Source organism: Carlito syrichta, unplaced genomic scaffold (genome assembly GCF_000164805.1).
Source record: "Carlito syrichta isolate Samal-C Ts95f unplaced genomic scaffold, Tarsius_syrichta-2.0.1 Scaffold316967, whole genome shotgun sequence".
NCBI classification, from domain to species: Eukaryota; Metazoa; Chordata; class Mammalia; order Primates; family Tarsiidae; genus Carlito; species Carlito syrichta.
This window is the reverse complement of record NW_007261063.1, coordinates 10,504-30,685: the sequence shown is the minus strand read 5'-3', so window position 1 is coordinate 30,685 and position 20,182 is coordinate 10,504. Positions and strand designations below refer to the sequence as shown.

The 20,182-nt window shown below is 41.0% G+C and overlaps 1 protein-coding gene across 1 annotated transcript; it reads right to left on the bottom strand.

Annotated features, from left to right (window-relative positions):
* Nucleotides 1-1,339: 1,339 nt before the first annotated feature.
* LOC103277296 (zinc finger protein DZIP1L-like) lies at nucleotides 1,340-19,463 on the bottom strand (the record flags this gene model as incomplete). Its single annotated transcript, XM_008074698.1, has 7 exons — nucleotides 18,963-19,463; nucleotides 16,032-16,116; nucleotides 9,252-9,361; nucleotides 8,029-8,190; nucleotides 4,974-5,102; nucleotides 2,473-2,617; nucleotides 1,340-1,581 (listed from the first exon to the last, which is right to left on the bottom strand). Coding segments are annotated over exons 1-7 (1,374 nt in total), but the record flags the coding sequence as incomplete, so codon positions are not given.
* Nucleotides 19,464-20,182: the final 719 nt, after the last annotated feature.

Sequence of the window (20,182 nt, the reverse complement as noted above, 5' to 3'; positions counted from 1 at the left end):
ACTCAAATCAGCAAGGAAAAAGCAAATATCCCCATTGAGAAGTGAGCAAATAACATGAACAGATATCTCTCAAAAGAAGATATGCAAGTAGTCAACAAACATATAAAAAATACTCAGTCACTAATCATCAGGAAATTCAAATTAAAACCACACCAAAATACCATATTACACCAGTAAGGACTGCCATTTATAAAAAATCAAAAAACATTAGATACTGACATCAATGCAGAGAAAAGGGAATGTTTATACACTGTTGGTGGAAGTATAAATTAGTACAATCTCTATGAAAATTAATATGGAGATTTCTCAGTCAACTAAATCTACTAGTTTATCCTACAATCCAACTACCAGGTATCTATCCAAAGAAACAGAGCTCATTACATAAAAAAGACACCTGCACCACATGTTTATTGCAACACAATTCACAATAGCAAAGATGTGTAATCAACTTAAATGCCCACCAACTTATCAGTTGATAATGAAAATGTGGTCTATATACACCATAAAATGATTTGGCTATCAAAGCGATTGAAAGAATGTCTTTTGCAGCAACTTGGATGGAATTGCAGAACATTATCCTAAGTGAACTAACTCAAAAACAGAAAACCAAACACTGCATGTTCTCACTTATAAGTTGGAGCTAAACTAAGGACAGGCAAAGACCTAGATAATGATGTAAAGGCCACTGGAAATGCCGAAAAGGGAAGTGTGAATGGGTGGAGGGTCAAAAAATCATCTACAGGTACAAGGACACAGGTGAGGATGATGAGTACACTTAAAGCCCAGACAAAAATTATTTGTGTCCACCAGAAAACTATTAAAAAAAGATTAAAAGCAAAACAAAATTTAAAAAAAAGCCAAATTATGGCTGAGACTTGGTTAGAGTACAAACTTTGTGCTCCAGCTGCCTGCCTAGGGTTGACTCTCACCTATCACTTATGTAAAGCCCCAGGTACACTCGAGCAAGTCATCGAAATTCTCCCACCTATTTCATCATCTTTCAAATGAAGCTGAGGAGAAAGGGAAGCCTACTTTGGAGGAGGTAGGAAGGCTTAAGTTAGGTGATGAGTAAAGCAGCAGAGGTGTTGGGTACTCTGTGGTCTCTGCTGTGACAGTGACCGTGTATGCCAGCAGCCACTAAGCCACATGGTGCTTCTTCAGCCTGGAAGAAGAAGCACATCCTTATCACTTTGTGCCACTCATGCTAGGAGACACCTCTCTCCTTACGGAGGCTGAGTAATAAGAATAGCACCAATGAACCCTGAAGAATCCATGGAAATCCTCTCAGGAAAGAGCACGGGAGACACCAAGGTCTGACAGAAAGGAGAAACAGACCTACCTTCCTTTTTAAGGAGTTGATGAGCCTGGTTTGTTGCTGCAGATTAGCTTGGAGGGTGTTGATCAGCTCATTCTGGGCAACTGCCTGCCTCTGGTTCTCTTGCAGGGAGGCCTGGAGACTCTGGATCTCGCTCTGCAACTGTTGGGCACAGCATGGGTGATCAGTCAAATATCTGCAGGGACCTCTGGGTGTCAGGGTCTGCAGGACCAGAATCTGAAGGAAAATGCTGGTCAGGGGTTTTGCTGAAAGCAGGAAAAAGGATTTTTACACCTAGGCAGTGGCTTTTTAATTAAACTAAATAATTTCCAATTTGGGGATATTTTTGAGCTGTTCCTAAAATGTAAAGTAAAGTAAGTAAGTAATGTATGTAAATGTACATATGGAGTGCATGACCATGAGAGAATGGGCTCTTGGCTAGATGTGACTATCCGTCTAGCCGAGAGCCAATTTACCTGAGGACAATCAAGTAAATGGAGACCATTCAAAAATCATTCAGTTACTGTTTTTAGGTAAAACCAGAAGTGAATAAAATATGTTAACACGCTCCCACTGATGTAAGAGCAGAGATGAAATGAAACTATCTATTACTATTGGCATAAGGAAATCTAGCAGAATACAGTAGAAATTAATAAAAATTATATCTGGGATGGTGAGTGTTAGGGATGGGTAGATGCGGTTAGGGGAAAGTGAAGACTATACTCAGTGACCTTAAAGTACTTCTGCTTTTGGAACAAATATGAATGTATTTTCCATCAGAAAATATTTCAGATAAAATAAAACCAGCACATGCACATGCATACCTATCCTGCAGTGGAGAGAATGGAAAGCCTACCTTGAAGGGTAGTAGGGATGCTTAAGTAGGGTGATGAGTCAAGGGTCAAAGAGTGGCGGGGCACTTTATGTGTTTTCTGCTGTTAGAGTGACCCCATCTATTGCAGCCCCTAAGCAAGATGGCTCATCTTCAGCATGGAAGAAGACAGCTGTATATTCATCACTTTATACCCCACACACACACTGGAGGACTGCTCTCGTCTTCAGATGCTTGAGAAATAAGACTAGCACCGATGAACTCTGAATATTTCACGGAGATTCTCTCTGGGAAGAGTCCTGGCTGAAAGAAGGAACAAACCTACCATCATCTTCTGGGAGCCCTGGGGAGGCCATGAACCTTTCTTGTCTCTGAATCTGGTCTTGAAGGAAGGAGATCTCGTGTTCCAGTTGAGCAACTGACTTTCTATAATCTAAGAGGGAAGTCTGCCTCTGAATCTCATTCTGAACCTGTTGGATAGAGGATGGATGGCCAGTCAGATATCTATAGGGGAACCCAGTGAATGCCCGGTGTCAGCAAGGCCAGCACATGGAGGCAAATGATGATTAAGGGTTTCACCTGAAACAAGGGAAGGGTTTCTACTTTGGGCAGGTGGCAGGTTGGAATGCAGTGGCATGATTACAGCTCACCACAGACTTGATCTCCTGGGCTCAGGTTATCCTTCTGCCCCAGCCTTTCAAGCAGCTAGGTCTACAGGCACGTACCACCATGCTTGGATACTTTTTTTTGGTGGAAATGAAGTCTTGCTATGTTGCCTAGGCTGGTCTCCAACTCCTGTGTTCAAGCAATCCTCATGTCTCAGTCTCATAAAGTGCTGGGATTACAGGTGTGAGCCCCTGTGCCAGGCTGGCAGGTAGCTCTCTAACAAGGCTAATGATCTTCCAGTTTGGGTACATTCTTGAGCTGTGCCTGAGAAGAAGTGAGAATGGAATGCAGGCCCTGGATGGACAGCTGACTCCTTCTGAGAACTGATGGGGGTCAGCATCCAGGAACATTATTGGCAACATAATACCTGCCAACCAGTTTCAGGCAACATAATACCTGCCAACAGGTGTAGGGAGTGAAGGGAGGATGCTGAATTATAAGTGATGATCACAGGAAACCAAGCTCCCTCAGACCACCTGACAAGATCCACCTCTCCATTCTTAGTTGCATGATCTTGACGCAGTTCTGTTTTTTTTTCCTCTCGGGGTTCTCAAAATGATTAAATGCTGTCAAATGCATCCCCCCAATATTAAGACATATGATAATGCTACAGAAATTAACATGTACTGGATCATGATAAGGCAGACAAAGTAATGGAACAGAATCAACAACCCTAACAAAGATGAAAAAATTGGAATCTTGGTTGGTGTAGAAAGAGAGAGGAAGATTATTGACTAATGGTCTTAGAACAAGTAATAAGCTGCATGGTAGAAAAATAAGGACCTGGATCTGTGTTTAATTTGTTAAGCCAAAAAAAAAAAAAAATTCTTAGGTCATAAAGTAGTACAAACTGTCTGAGCCCAGAGGTTTGAGACCAGCCTGGGAAACTTGGTGAGATCTTGTCTCTACAATACATCACAAAAATTGGCCGGGAGTGGTAGCACACACCTGTAGTTCATGCTACTTGGAAGGCTGAGGTGGAAGGATTGCCTGGGCCCAGCAGGTCAACACTGGGATGACTGTGAGCATGCCACTGCTCTCCAGCCTGGGAGAAAGAGTGAGACTCTGATTCAAACAAAACAAAACAAGACAAAACAAAACAAAAGGCTAAGCGAAGCAAAATAAAGCAAAACAAAAAAAGTACTACATACATAGGACCGTTTCCTTTTCAGGTCTGAGATTGCTATGGTCATAAAGAAAAGAATGATAACGTAATAAAATTGACCCCATAAACATGACTCATTTCTACATAGCCAAATCATGATAAAATTTTAGAGGTTCAACAGAATACAAACAATCACAACCAGAGCAAGGAATGGCTGGGTTGATTTCCATGCATTATACAAGCTCACACTGTAGTAAGGAAAACATCAGTAATAGAAAAACAAGCCAGGAAGGTAAACAGAGTTACAGGGAAAAGAATGACTTTTCTATAATAGGAAACGTGGGAAACAACAATCAGCAGAAACACTCCTGCTGTCTGGAGGATTGCAAGCTCTTTCTCAATATTTGTGTAGAGATGACACAGAAGCAGAACACGACTGAATGCCTGTGCCAATTGCCTTCCTTGTCATGGAATTATCAGTGGTATAGGCCATCCTAAAGACACTGGAGCAAGATTCATCCAGTGGTGGCCAGAGTCATCATCTACCAGCCTGTGAGAGCAGACTTTGCACATGTCTTCCCAACTCCATTAGGTGACTTCACACTGACTGCATGAAACCAGCCATAGTGGGAGTATTTACACCACAGAAATTTACCAGTGCTTCCATTTAAAGCTTTTTTTTAGTTCAGAGAGCTGGTTGCTAAACATTGACCATCATAGTACTGGATCAGTCCCAAATATCCTTAAATCCATTCACACTTTGTAAGAATCAGACTTTTTAAGAGTTGTTTTAAGTGGGCAAGAATCAAAGTGAAGGGAAAGGTGTTAGGAAAGAGACACAACTGTTTGTAGTTTTTAAAAGATCTTAGGCCAATCTGATATGCACACACATCTCCCACCACTCCTGGGATGCTCATTTTACACTCTCCATAGTTTCACAGAAAGCCTGAAATTAAAGATCATTGCTATAGTTCAACTTCCCTAAATTCATGGAAAACTTGGAAGAGAAGAAGGTTCTTGGCTTGCTGTGGTAATAAAGGCACAGGGCACCTCACCTGGAGTGTCAACTTGTCTCTCAAGGCTGTGGTCTCCTGTATACTTTGGATTCGCTCCTCACATATCTTCTCCATCAACAATACGAAACTGGATTCGATGGAATGGTGGGACTCCAGTGCACGCATTTTCTGAAAGGCCAGGGCATCATTTTTTGTAGATGAAAATCTAATCATGATGTTACCTTTTATATCTTGAATATGGTCAGTGGAGCACACCTTACTCAACTACCATGAACACCCAACTGGTCCTTACTAGATACCCACACACCTGAAAAGATTCACACACTTCAGCAATCCCTTTTACTAGGACTCTCTTTAAGGCTCAGCCCTTCCATAGGAAAAAACAAGGTCCATGGAAGAACTGAATGAAAGAGTTTCATTTCACTGAAATTCTACTACACTTAAAACTCAACATTGCCCACCTGCTGCCCCATTTCTTCCAGTCTGGAATCAGTTGAAGAGGAATAGACTCAGAGCCTATGGGAGTGTCTCAGACACCCCAGATCACTCCCTGAGGACTCCCACCCCTCCCCTCATAAAACATTCTGGCTGCCCCAAGGAAGAGATGGCTTTGCACGGCTTGGAGCTGTGTCACCAATACTTGGTGATTCCTGAGCTAGCAGTATGTGACCTGAAGGAAAAGGAAAATTGGATCCAAGAAAGGATGACTTTCTGCCTGCCTAATGTTATTTTTAAAATTTATTGCTATGCAGTAGCAAAAGCAACATATTTCCATGTCTATATTGTGTAAAACTCAAAAGTCCTATTAAAGCTTTAAGGAACTGAAAGTCCTTGAATTTCACATGGTCTCATTCTGGCTAACGCTTTTCAATGACTGCTGAAGCCATACTGGGTTAGAACATTAGCCATGTCTTAATGCCTTAATGTTTTCCCAGTGTCAAATGCTTGAGTGCATGAATGCCCAACACTGGCTTTCTGTTGTGTCAGTTTTCATTTCCAGACTGCTGCTTATGACACTCCGTAGAGCTAGCTTCCTTCGCAATAACAAACCTTCATGGTGTTTTTCTTTCCATCAGAGACTCCTTTAGCATCTGGATTTTCTCCATAGCTAGTCTAGTGTTCTCTCTTCAGTCATGTAACGTGGCCAAAAGCAAGCACTCACCCCTCTGTATCAGGGAAAATGTTTGGGGAACTATTTTCATAATGTATTTAACTCTCATTGGCCCTCCTAATGTGAAGGAGAATCTTTTCTTGTGTTTTGAAAATGGACTATCTTACAGAGATTTTTCATGGTCATTCTAAATGGAATCCTACCTGTTTTGCTCCCGAAATTTTAAAATATGAATTAATAAAATGTTATCTTACTGCACTGATAATTGTGCATCCAGTTTTGTTCTTATAATTTGATAAATGTAAAATAACAAAATGATGTGAGACAGGGGTGAGACACAAACATCAAACATAGCATAGGTAATGTTATAGAAGAAAGAAACACTATAAAAAACAAGCAAACAAAAAATGATGTTCCAGTTTAGGATAATGGGATCCAAGCTAAATTAGGAAATCATGGATGGTAAAGGCTATGCTCTCATTTTCTAACTTAATTTGTAATGAAAAGTGACCCTTTGATGAAGTTGTTTCTGAATGACAACTTTAAATTCAATCAGTGTCTATGTATCAAACTTTCAGCCAGCCAGCACTGTGTGAGAGGAAGTGCGGGAGTCTAGAGACATGAGCTTGTGAGTGATGAGTATGGACCTGGATATTAGGAGCATGAGGGAAATGGTAGAACGCCATTGTGTCTTCTACAAATCACCCCTGACCAACTGGGAAGCATTTGGGATGGGAGGGCTTGGGTCATTGCAGAGGGCCCCTCTGCTGCCACCTCCCCACCCACATACACAGATCTCTCATTTCAATCCCACCACCTTCCATCCTTGGCTTTCCATCTCAGACTGAGATGATGGATCACACAAGACCCACTCATATCCTACGTAGATCCTCTTTTGAAATAAACTGTTGAGGTGTGTGATCAGGCATAACAAAGAATGATGATGAGAAACACTCTTACACAGTTCAATGTCAAAAACAAGATTCTCTTTAGAAGGACCAATGAGAGATGAACACATTTTTAAAATATTCTATCTCAGAACTCTTTCCTTGACACAGTCTTAGTCATACAGGTTCATATAGAAAGATAGAGCCCAGGAATAACATTAATAGGATTTTTCTACATGCATTTGATATGTGTATCCAGTAGAAGAAGAGGGCTTTTGGAATTTAAATTGCTAGGTTCAAATCCTGGCTTCACTTTTTCCTAGATGAGTGACCTTGAGCAAGTTATGTGGCCTCAATTTCTTCCTCTGTAAAGAAGTAGTGATAACAGCTTTAAAAAAGAGAAACAGAGAAAGAAGAGAGAGACACAGAATGAGAGAGAGAGAGAGAGAGAGAGAGAGAGAGAGGACAGAGAGAGAGAGAGGAATTAAAAAAATAAAAAATAAACTAGAGATGAGCCCATTTTGAGAATGTTACGGTTGGTAGATTACGATGAACTTTAGAGGGCAGTGGATACAAAGAGCACACTGAACAGAGGCTAAAAAGTTGTCAATACAGTTATAGCTTAAATATGAATTATTAGGTGTGACCTCCAGAGCACCCAACGCAGCGTTTGGCATGTACTCAGCACTCAGAGAATGCTTGTTGTTAGAGCGATGCTTTCATTTACATGGCGTCTCATTTCTTGTCCAATGATGAAAACTCTTTGCCAAAATAAGGCTATCTGGAGTTATGACCAGACACCAGATAATGTTGAGGACTGTGTATGTGCTAATTTGACTCTTTCAACAGCCTATCTCACAGAAAAGAAACTGAGGCTCAGAGAGTTTAACTAACTCACCCCAGTCTCACAGCCAGTATGTGATAGAGCTGTGATTCAACCCCAGGCACTGGACTCAGATATTGACATAGAGTCTCACACTATAGTAACTCCCGACAGTAAGTGAAATAAATCTTGTACAAATTAAGAAATACATTTAGAGAAGAAATAAGGAGATTTTCAACAAAAGAACTTAGAAGAGCCTTTTGTGTTGGATACCTGTTCTAGCATAGAGCTGAGATTGGCAACCCTTTTGAATTTTTCCCTCAAGGATATTTTAAACTTGTTAAGCTCATCATGAAGTTTGTCTCTCTCTTTTTCCTTCCAATCCTCAAATGTCTTTTTAGCCTCAATTTCCCTCTGACGAGCAACTTCTGATTCCTACAGAGAAAAGCGAGAACAATATTAACATTAATTTCACATTATAGAAAATGTTTCTAAGTGCCTTTGAGGGTTCCTTGTCCATGCAAGTGACTATGGAGTCCCAGAAAACGTCTGTCCTTTGTTCCGCATTGTTTTGACTGAAAGATGCACAAACCAGTCTTATCTGAATTGTAAAGTCCCTGAGGACACAGACTTGGCTTCCCTTTTTTGACCTAGGTATACCTTGGAGATATTGCAAGTTTGGATCCAAAACATGAAAACAAAAGAAATATTGAAATATAGTGATTATCACAGTAAAGCAAGCCACATTAATTTTCTGGTATTCCAGAGCATCTAAAAGTTATGTAGACTCAGTTACAATTGTAACATCACAGATAACCACCACAGATCACCATAACAGACATAATGGCAAGAAAACCATTTGAAACATTGTGAGAATTACCAAAATGGAACATAGAGTCATGGAGTGAGCACATGACATTAGAAAATGACACTGAGGAACTTTCTTGAGGCCAGAACTCATAAACACAAGAAGGCAAATCACAAGAAGACAAGCTCTGCCTGTAATCCTCAAAACACCTGGCACAGTTGGTGCTCAATAAATGTATGCTGAGGGATGAGTGATTAACGAATACATGAAGGAATGAGCAAACTACATTTATCTCCATTCTACAGTCATTGACTGAGCACTTCCTCTGGGCTGGGTTCTGGAGTTTTCAGAATCAGAACTAGCCTTTGTCCTCCAAAACCTAACAGTGCAGTAGAAAAAGTAACAATTCGGGTTCAAATGCTCTCAGAGGGTGCTCACTAGTGCAAGAAACTACATCTCTCTTCTCTCCTTTTGGTGCACATAGGTCTGCAAAAATAATAGTAATAATTCCATTTTCCTTTCCAGACCACCCAAAATCATTTGTCATGTCCAAGAAGGCACCACACTAGCTTTAACACCGAGCTCTGGGAAGCCAGCTGGAATGTTGGCCCAATAGAGTCATGTGCATCGAGCGTCTCCTAGGTAGTCCATAACCCGAGTCTCTCTGACGTTTCCTCTTCATGCTCACCTGGAGCTGTCGCTGTCTCTCGGCCTCCCTCTGGGCTTCCAGCTTCTCTTGGGTCCACTGCAGTTTGGCCTGAAGCTCCTCTATGAGTACTTCCTGCTTCTTCTGTTTTCCTGTGGGGTCCATGCAAAGACAGGGTGACCCGTTTATGTCAAAAAATCAAGGTAGTAGTTTCTTGCCACTTCGGTCAGTTACCCATGGTCTGAGACAAGCTTTGCCACATAGTACGTTGGCCTTAGGCAAAGGACATAACCTCCCTGACCCTCTGTTTCACAAGCTGAAAAATGGAGATAACAAGAGCACCTTACTCAGAGGGTTGTTGTGAGGATGAAATGTGATCGTGCAAAGTGCTTAGCATGGAGCATGGCCGACAGCTCCATAAATGTGAGCTGTTCTTGTATTGTCAGTTAAAATAAGTATTTCGACAGTACTGACACGTGGAAATGGAAATTACTATAGTAACAGAAATAGAAGAGCAAATAGTGTGTAAACAGTGATTTTTGATGCAAAGAACATAGCCATGCATCCTGAGAGACATCAAAGAGCAATTTAAAGTAATACTCATTTTATGTGTAAGTTCATTTTTTCAATAATATAGTATAATGTAAGTGTACAGTTTTCAATTTTGAATGGAAAAGGCAGCATGCATTAAAAGGAACATGTTAAACAAGGTTGCTTTATGTGTATACTTTCAAGTATTTAAGTTAAAAACAAGGATCCAGAATGAATTGTGGAAGAACATTCTAACTAAACAACATGCTGATAAAGCCACCATTCTTTTTTCTTTTCCATTCTTTTTTGGTTTTGAAACAGGATTTTTTTTCTGTCACCCAAGCTGGAGTGTAGCTCACTATTACCTCAAACTTTTGGGTTCAAGTGATCATCCCACCTCAGCCCCCTGAGTATCTAGGATTATGGGTCCTGAATCACCCCATTCAGCTAGTACTTTAATTTTTGTAGAGACAGGGTCTCACTATGGTGCCCATGCTGGTCTTGAACTCCTAGTCTCAAGCCATCCTCCCTCTTCAGTCTCCCAAAGTCCTGAGATTTCTTATATGTGTGAGTCCCTGAGCCCAGTCAGCAAGAGTTAAGGGTTAGTGAAATGGACATCAATTATACTTAAACATGCAACTTCTTTGGTATATTTAGTGATTATTAGATGGTACTGTTTTTAAAACTCTAAACCTTTTTTTGAAAAGAGGTATGGTTTTCTCAGTGTGAACACTTTAGAAATGAATACTTTTTAGTTGCAGAAGAAATTGATTTGGTGAATAGACTGATATTAGGTGAGTGTGTAATAGGAGAGCTGGGCATCTGGGAAGCCAGCTGCCTCAGAATAAAGATCATGAACATGAATGTCACAAAATGTACCTTGAGAACACATTTTCTCTCTCCTGCCAGTGATTTACATTAAGAAATAAGGAATATTCACAAAGAAAACACCACATATTCTCACTCATAAGTGGACCTTGAAAATTATTATAATACCATAAGAAAGGGATTAGCAGTAGTGAGAAACTGCCAGGGGACCGGGTCACACCTCATTAACAAGGTTACCTGCATAATGAACTTTTGTATACCTAACCCTGAATTGTACCCCACATCTTTAAAATAAAAAAATTTAAAAAAATAAAAATATGGAAATTAAAAACATCTTTAACTAATATATATTTTATCCAATACAAATTATTTACAACATGGAATATCTGATTTTCCTAAGCAGCTTCCAAAATAGAACCAAAAATATATATTTAATAAATGCAAAGCCATTAGGTAAATGGTACTGTTTTAAAACTCAATTTGTAACTTTGAAAAATTAAAATGATGGGCCTCTTGGCCAGATTGACTAAGAAAGAGACAAAAAGCCCAAATAAACACAATCAAGTCTTGAAAAGATTGAGTCACAGCTGACCCGAAAGAAGCACAAAAGATTATCAGAGATTACTATGCACACGTGTCTGGAAACAAACTTGAAAATCTAAATAAAGGGGAGGGCTTTTTGATATCACACAACGTCCCAAGCTTGAAACAAGAAGAAATCGAGAACCTAAATAAATCAATAACAACCCAGAATATTGACTCTGTCCAAAGAAAAATACCAAAAAAAAAAAAAAAAATCCCTGGACCAGATGGCTTTCCAGTGGAATTCTACAAAAAATACAAGGAGGAGCTGATAGCAATCTTACTGAAAGTATTCCACCTGGGTGCAGTGGCTCACAACTGTTATTCCAGCACTTTGGGAGGTGGTAGCAAGAAGATTGCCTGAGCCCAGGGGTTGGAGACCAGCCTGGGCAACTTGGTGAAATCTTGTCTCTACAAGAAATAAAAAATTAGCCGGGTACAGTGGCATGCCCCTGTAGTTCCAGTTACTTGGAAGGCTGAAGTGAAATGATTGCCGAGCCCAGCAGGTCAAGGTTGCAATGACCATGAGTGTGCAATTGCACTCCAGCCTGAGCAATGGAGTGAGACGCCTCAAAAAAGAAAGAAAGAAAGAAAGAAATTATTTCAGACAATTTAAAAAAGATAGAACTCTCCCCAAATTATTTTATGAAACTAACATCACACTTATACCCAATATACACAAAGTAGGTAACAATTCAATAAGGAAAGAGAACTACAGGCTAATTTCCTGACGAACATAGATGCAAAACTTCTCAAAAAGATTCTGGCAAATTGGATGCAACAATACATCTCAAAAATCATCCACTATGACTAAATAGGCTTCATCACTAGGATGCAGGACTGGTTCAACATCCACAAGACCATAAATGTAATTAAATACATCAACAGATGTAAAAACATGAACAGCATGGTTATATCTCCTCTTGATAAAAACCCTCAAACACCTAGGCATAGAGGGAACATACCGCAAAATAGTTACAGGCATCTATGATAAACCCACAGGCAACATATTGCTAAACAGACAGAAATTGGAAGCATTTCCCCTGAAAACTGGAACAAGACATACCTGCCCACTCACACCCTCTTGTTCAACATAGTGTTGGAAGTCCTACCTAAAGCAATAAGACAAGAGAAGGAAATTGGGGTATTCAAATAGGAAAAGAAAAGTCACATTATCCCTCTTTGCTGACAATATGTGATCCTATAACTCGAAAATCCAAGAGAATTTGCCAAAAACCTCCTTGCACTGATAAAGGACTTTGGCAATGTCTCAGGGTACAAAATAAATGTGCAAAAGATAGTCACATTCTTATATGCCAACAATAAACAGGAAGATAACCAAATAAAAAGCACAATCCTATTCACAATAGTCATAAAAAGAAAGAAAGAAAGAAAGAAATACCTTGGCATCTTCCTAACCAGAGACATGAAAGTTCTTTATGGTGAAAACTACAAAACACTGCTCAAAAAAGTCAAAGGTGACAGAAAGGAATGGAAAAATATTTCATGCTCATGTATTGTAAGAATCAACATTGTTAAAATGTCCATCCTACCAAAGGCAATCTACATATTCAATGCGATACCCATTAAGTTACCAACATCATTGTTCTCTGACTTGGAAACAACAACACAGAAATTCATATGGAAACGTAAACAACAATGAATAGTCAAAACAATCCTTAGTAAAAGAAACAAAGTGGGAGGTATCACATTTCCAGACTTTCAACTTTATTATAAGGCTACAATAATCAAAACAACACGGTATTGGTACAAGAACAGGCAAATAGACCAACAGAACAGGATAGAGATCCTAGAAGGAAAAACCTCAATTTCTAAACCAACACATTGTCAACAAAGCCTCCAACAACAACCACCAGGGAGAGGAGAACCTGTTCAGTAAATGGTGCTGGGAAAACTGACTGATCACATGCAGAAATATGAAACGAGACCCCATTTATATCACACACAAAAATCAATGCCAAATGAATCAAAGACCTAAATAGGAAACTCCAAACTTTAAGAATTTTAGAAAATGCAGACACATCCTTATGGAAATCGGAATAGAAAACCAATTCCTGATCAAAACCCCCAAAGTCTATGCCATAAGAGATAAGATAGACAAGTGAGACCTCATCAAACTGAAAATCTTCTGCAAGGCAAAAAAAAAAAAAAAAAATCAGGAGAATGGGGAGACAGCCCACAGAATGGAAAACAAATTTTTGCCAAGTACATATCTGACAGAGGCCTAACATCTAGGATCTACAAGGAACTCAATTGTGACAAAAGGAAAAAAACAAACAACTCCATGAAAAAGTGAGCAAAAGACATGAATAGACACTTCTCAAAAGAAGACAGACAAGCAATCAATTGACACATGCAAAAATGCTCAGCTTCACTAATCATTAGAGATATGCAATCAAAACTATACCGAGATACCACCTAGTTCCAGTAAGAATAGCCACCATTAATAAAACAAAAAACAACAGATGCTGGCAAGGATGTGGAGAAAAGAATGCTTCTAAACTTTTGGTGGGAATGCAAATTAGTTCAACCTCTATGGAAAACAGTGTGGCGATTCCAAAAATGTCTAGAAATTGACCTTCCATATGATCCAGCAATCTTCCTTCTGGGAATATACCTAGACAAACTTAAATCACTCGACAAAAAAGACACCTGTACATGCATGTTTATTGCAGCACTATTTACAATAGCAGAAACATGGAACCAACTGTGAAGCCCGTCGAAACTGGACTGAATTTTAAAAAATGTGGTACATATGCACTATGGAATATTATGCAACTTTAAAGAAGAAAAATTTATGAACTTTGCAGCAACTTGGATGGATTTAAAGTCTATAATGCTCAGTGATTTATTACAGAAACAAAGAACTGAGTACCATATGTTCTCACTCATAAGCAAACCCTGAACATTTACCATAATACTATAAGAAAGGGATTGGCAGTAGCCAGAAACTGCCAGGGAAGCGAGGGGGCGGCACATAATGTTATTAAGGGTACCTGATCAAAAACCAGGGAAAGCAGGGACCAAAGGGAGGCCCAAACTTTACCTGTACAATGACCATTTGTATACCTAATTCTGAATTGTATCCCATATCTTTAAAATAAATTTCTTCAATAAGTGGGCAAGAGATATGTGTATAGACATACAAGCAGTCAACATACATGAAAAAATTGCTCAGCTTCACTAATCATCAAAGAAATGCAAATCAAAACTACACTGAGGTACCACCTAACTCCAGACAGGATGGCCATCATTGAAAACTCACCTGCCCACCCCCGCCACAAAAAAACCCAAAAAAACAGAAACTGGAGAAAATGCAGAGAGAAGGGAATGCTTCTACACAGTTGGTGGGAGTGTAAACTAGTACAACCTCTGTGGAAAACAGTGTGGGTGAATTCTTTTTTTTTTTTTTTGAGTTGGAGTCTCACTCTGTCACCCAGGCTGGAGTGCAGTGGCACGTTAACAGCCACCCCAGCGTCAACCTGCTGGGCACCAGTGATCCTTCCACCTCAACCTTCCAAGTAGCTGGAACTATAGGTGCGTGCTACCACGCCTGGCTAATTTTTGATTTATTGTAGAGATGATGTGTTGCCTAGTTGCCCGGGCTGGACTCGAACCCGTGGGCTCAGGCAATCTTCTCTCCTCCCAAAGTGCTGTGATTACAGGATGAGCTACCGAGCCGGCTACTATTTCTAAAAGATCTAAAAGTTGACCTTCCATACGACCCAGCAATCCACTTTCTGGGACTATACCTGGAAGAACTCAAATCATTATACAAGAAAGATACCTGCACACACGTTTATTGCAGCACTATTCACAATAGCAAAAGCACAGAACAACCCTTGCTGCCCATTGAAAGTGAACTGGATGCATATACACATTGGAATATTACACAAACATAAAGGACGACACAATTGTGAACTCTGCAGGAACTGGGATAGATTTAGAGTCTGTCATACACAGTGATCTATCATAGAAACAAAGAACTGTTTTACATGTTCTCACTCATAAGTGAACCCTCAACATTTATCATAATACTGCATGAAAGAGATTGGCGGTAGCAGGTCACTATAAGTGAATGAGGGGCAGATAACATTGATAAGAGTACCTGTACCAAACCAGGCGAAGTGAGGACTGATGGGTGGCTCAAAGCTCACTTGTACAATGGCCACTTATGTACCTAAACATGAATCGTACCCCTCATCTTTAAAATGCAAACACTCCAAAAAGGGAAAAAAGTAAAATGATGGAAAATAGGGAAAATTTTTGTGTATGGTATATTCTATTTCTCTTATGCTATAATCAATTTTTTTATTGTTGGACCTCAAAAAGTGTATATAGAGTATGCAAATATCTTTATAAAAAATACAGCCTTGCTATTCATTTTACATGGTAAAATTAAATTGGTAATCTCAAGTTCATAGAAAAGTCAAAGAACTGATCTCATTGCCCTTTGACACACATTTAAGCTTATTCATAACTAGCAGCAGAGAATTACAGGTTCACAGAAGACTAGAAGGTAAGAATACTTCAGAGTCACTCCAGCTGACAGCCCCATTCACCACGAAAGTCACTGAGACACCAAGAAGAAAGCACTGACCAAGGTCACATCATAGATAGGGCCAGAGCAAAGACTGAAGTCTACCTATCCGGCTCTCAATCCTTCCTTCCCCCCATGGTGAGGCACCCTTCCAGCTTGCGTGGAATACCTCTACGGTGGATGGTAAGATCACCCCATCCTGAACTGGACGATGAGGTTCTGAGGTCAGGTTTGGGTGGTATTTGTGACCCCACCCACTGAAGACCAGCCCAGCACCTTCCACCGTCCCAATAGTGTCCCAGACTGCTGTCCAGACTCACCACTTTCAGCCATGTCTGCATGCCTGCGCTGGATATGGCCCCGGAGAGAGGTGACATCGACAAACTCCTTGTCACACAGGTCACACTACACAGAAGGGGAGCAATGGGGAGTGAAGGATTAGATCACCTAAGTCAGTCTGTATTTTCCCTTTATGAAAACTCACATTTCCTTAGGACTCCTGGGATGCTTCAGAAGTGAAGATTTAGGTGTACTGAGTAAGGCAGTGACGTCAACCCAAGCTGCCCATTAGAACCTCCTGGGGATTTAAAATGTTACTAGGGCCCTGGGAAACTGAAGACTGACTGGATATTTGATGATACTAGAAATTTCTGCCGATTCTTCAGTGTGATGATGGTGTTCATGTTAGAGTCCTTGCCTTTTAGAGATAGACACTGAAATATTCAAATAGCATTATATTATGACTAATATGCTTCAAAATAATCCAGGAGTAAGGGAAAGTGGGTAGGGAAACAGATGCAACATTTTTCATGGGGTGATGACTGCGGAGCTGCATAGTGTGTAGATGAAGGTTCATGCTATTATTTTCTTCTTTTGTATATATTTGAAAGTTCCCATAATAAACTTTTAAAAAATATGCTAATGTGTAAGTCTCACCCCAGGGTTGAGAACCACAAGAGGAGGAGATTAGCAAATACATTGCTTCTGCAAGTCCACATCCCTCTCCTAAAGCTTTTCAGATACAATCAATCAATCATACCTTTTCACTGTGAATCTTCAGAAGTCTTCTCAACACAGCTCTAGGGACTGCCATTGGTAGTAAATCAGAGTTGCAGTGCAGATTATTTGCTATCTTTACACATGGGCAAATGGGACAGAAATTGTCAATTTCCTCCATACCCATTTTCCGTTTCTTAGTAATATGAATCGAGATCCGGGGACCAATGAGAATCACAGTTTACATCCCAGTCTCCCTTGAAAATAGGTGTAACCATGTGACTCACTACTACAAAGCTTCTTGCTCTTTTAATCATAAACAACATACCATTTGTATCATTTATCATTTTATCAATCAACACTATATCATCACGATTCTTTCTGACGCATGGTGATATAATAAGAATATATATTTGATTTTTGTTTCTAGTTCCTGGCAAAAAAACTCTGAAAATACTTAAAATTTCCTGAGTGACAGGGGTGAGAGGTGCACCTTTTTAATAATAGTTGGTCTTAGACCCCAGTTCATGACGCAAGAGTTTCTGAGATCCTGGGACTCTCCAAAGGGACAAGAGTGTCTGCTATAGTTTTAACGTTTGTCCCCTCCAGATCTCATGTTGAAAATTAATCCTCAGTGTGGCTATGTTAGAAGGAGGGCCTTTGGGAGGTTTTCAGTTGTGGGGGCAGATCTCTCAGGAAGAGAGAATTGCTCTGTCTTAGGGGTGAATGAATTCTTCTTCTTATTTGTGCCTGAGAGAATGTGTTCTTAAAAGGGGCCTGGCACCTCCCTGCTCTCTCTTTCTCTCTGGTCTCTTCTCCTGCCATGTGACCTCCACACGTCAGCTCCCCTTTGCCTTCCTCCACGAGTGGAAGCTGCCTGAGTTCCACACCATATGTCCACTCTTGATTTTTCCAGCCACCAGAACTCTGAGTTAAATAAACATCTTTTCTTTATCAATAACCCAGCAACAGTTATCTCTTTTAGAGGGACACAACATGAACTAAGATGGTGTCTTTTGCATGCTAATAAGATTACTGGTGTCTGGCAGCCCCCAGATCACTTCAGGATGGAGGCTGGTCACCAGAAAGACCAAAGTATAATTGGAGAATTGGAATTTTCAGTCATAACTTCCATTGTTTAGGGAAGAGAAATGGATTGGATATTTACTTAATAATCAATAACCAATTATTTATTCAGCCAAGCCAGCATGGTAGAGCCTCTGTGAAACCCTAAGTGATGGAATTTAGAGAATTTCCACATTGGTGACACACTGAGGTGCGAGAAGGGTGGCTCACTCAGGAAGGGCACGGACACTCTGAGTTCTTTATGCCCTACCTTTCTCCCTCTGAATCTCTTCCATCTGACTATTAGGAGTTTCGTTCTTTATTTAAAGTGTCTGTTTATGATTTCTGGGATCCAATCTAACAATGTTTTCAACATAAGGATGAAGTTGTGGAAACTCAATTTATATTCTATCAGTCAGAAGTACAGAAAGCCCGGACTTTCAAGCATAAGAAGCCCAGGCATTTGAAGTGTGGCTAGCCCAGTGGTACTGAACCCTCAACTTGTGGGATCTGACACTAACTCCATGTAGAAAGTTTCAGAATTGAAGTGCATTGAAGGTCAAACAGTTGATGTTGGAGAATGTTTGGTTTGAGGGGAAAAACACACATTTGGTGTCAGAGTGTAACTAGAAATAGGTTACCCACCCATCCACAAACTGCAAATTTTCTGAAAACCTGGACCAGTATACACGGTCCTACATCCTCAAAGCCTGACAAAGGGTCTAGCCACCTTGACAACTTATTAAAAGACAAATGTCCCCAATTCACACTGTCGATGGAAATAAGTTGAAATGTTCCAATGCTACTCTGGATAATGACCCAGGACTTGGTTGAATCATGGAATCACTATTCGAGAATGGGTCTGGTTCCACCAATCTCTTGTTGCACATGAATTGACACACACACACACACACACACACACCACACTTGTCACATATACCTTCACACTCATTACATATACACAGCAACCCTTAATACACACACACACACACACACACACACACACACAAATGTAGTAGAGCCTCCTGACACCCTCAGTCACTTCAGTCATGAGCAGTATCTTTAAAACTGGGTCCTAGCCAGGGAGAATGGCCACAGCGGTCTCATAACCCAGGGCAGTGCTGACCCAGTGGCCTAGTGCTTAAAGCATACAGCTCTCCCACTCTCCCTGCCCAGTGCAGATTCCTCACCTGGTGATGGCCTTGGGTTTTTCTCTGCATTAGCAGCTGCCGCAGAGTGTTAATCATCTTTCCACGCTGGTGGCTCTTCACCTGCACCTTCTTTAACTTGTCACACTGGCAGTCCATCCTCTCTTGGGTACGCTGCTGCTGGTCCCAGCTGGCCTGCAGCTGCCCCTCCTGCTGGGCAACCTTGGTGCTCAGGCAATCCTGACAATGCCACAGGTATTCAATGGTGAGCTGTGCCAGGCGCAGCACCTTGAGCAGCGCTGGGTCCACTGCCTGCCCACACTGAAGGCACACCTCCTGCTCCAGGTTGCAGAAGGTGATGCCAGTGACATGTGCCTGCAGAGTGGCCACATCTAGCTCCCGGGCAACACGGTCCACATCCAGGGCGCTAATGCTCCGCCAGTTGATGTTCCCACGGCGAGGTTGGAACTGGAAGGAATGGACTTTGTTGGCCCAAATCAAGGGGTCTTTGAAGCCCCCAGCTGTGGCAGCTTGGGACTGCATAACTGAGGAAGCCTTCTGCTGACCACCAGGGGAGGAAACCACCCAGTCCACAACAGCAGTCCAAGGAGCTAGAGCAGGCCTGGAAAATGAGAAGAGCCTGAGTTAGAGAAGTCATGTGTGGCAGCACATACTGCACAGCACGTACTGTCCAGCAAGAGTCCAAGTGGGGCAAGGTGAGGTGTCTGCACAGCAACTGAAGCATGTGGAGTATGTGCTGACATGGCCAGAGCTGTGGGGCTTTGTATTCACACAAAAGTGGACTAGAGCTCTTGGCCTTGGCAGGTCCCTGCACATCTTTAAGCCTCTTGTGCATATGGGGGTCCTGGGGCCCACTAAGTAGTGTGTGGCGAGTGTGCCAGGTGAAGCACTCAGCCTAGTGGCTGGCACATAGCAGGTCTTCAGTGAACCACCCGCCCTCTTCTCCACTCCAGGAGTGCCTGGAATAGGTCTTTGTCATTGGTGACTATCACTGTTAAGAGTGGGCATAGATTATGGTGTTTGAGTGGAAATGGTCAGAAAGATGATAGATAAGTTGGAAGACAGATACACAGATATCAACATACATACATACATACACACAGGCATACTTACATAGATAAAATGTGGTATTTGCACACAACCTATGCACAATCTCCCATTCTTTAAATCATCTTTAGATGACTTGTAATACCTAATACAATTTAAATGCTATGTATATGGTTGTTATGCTTTATTGCTTA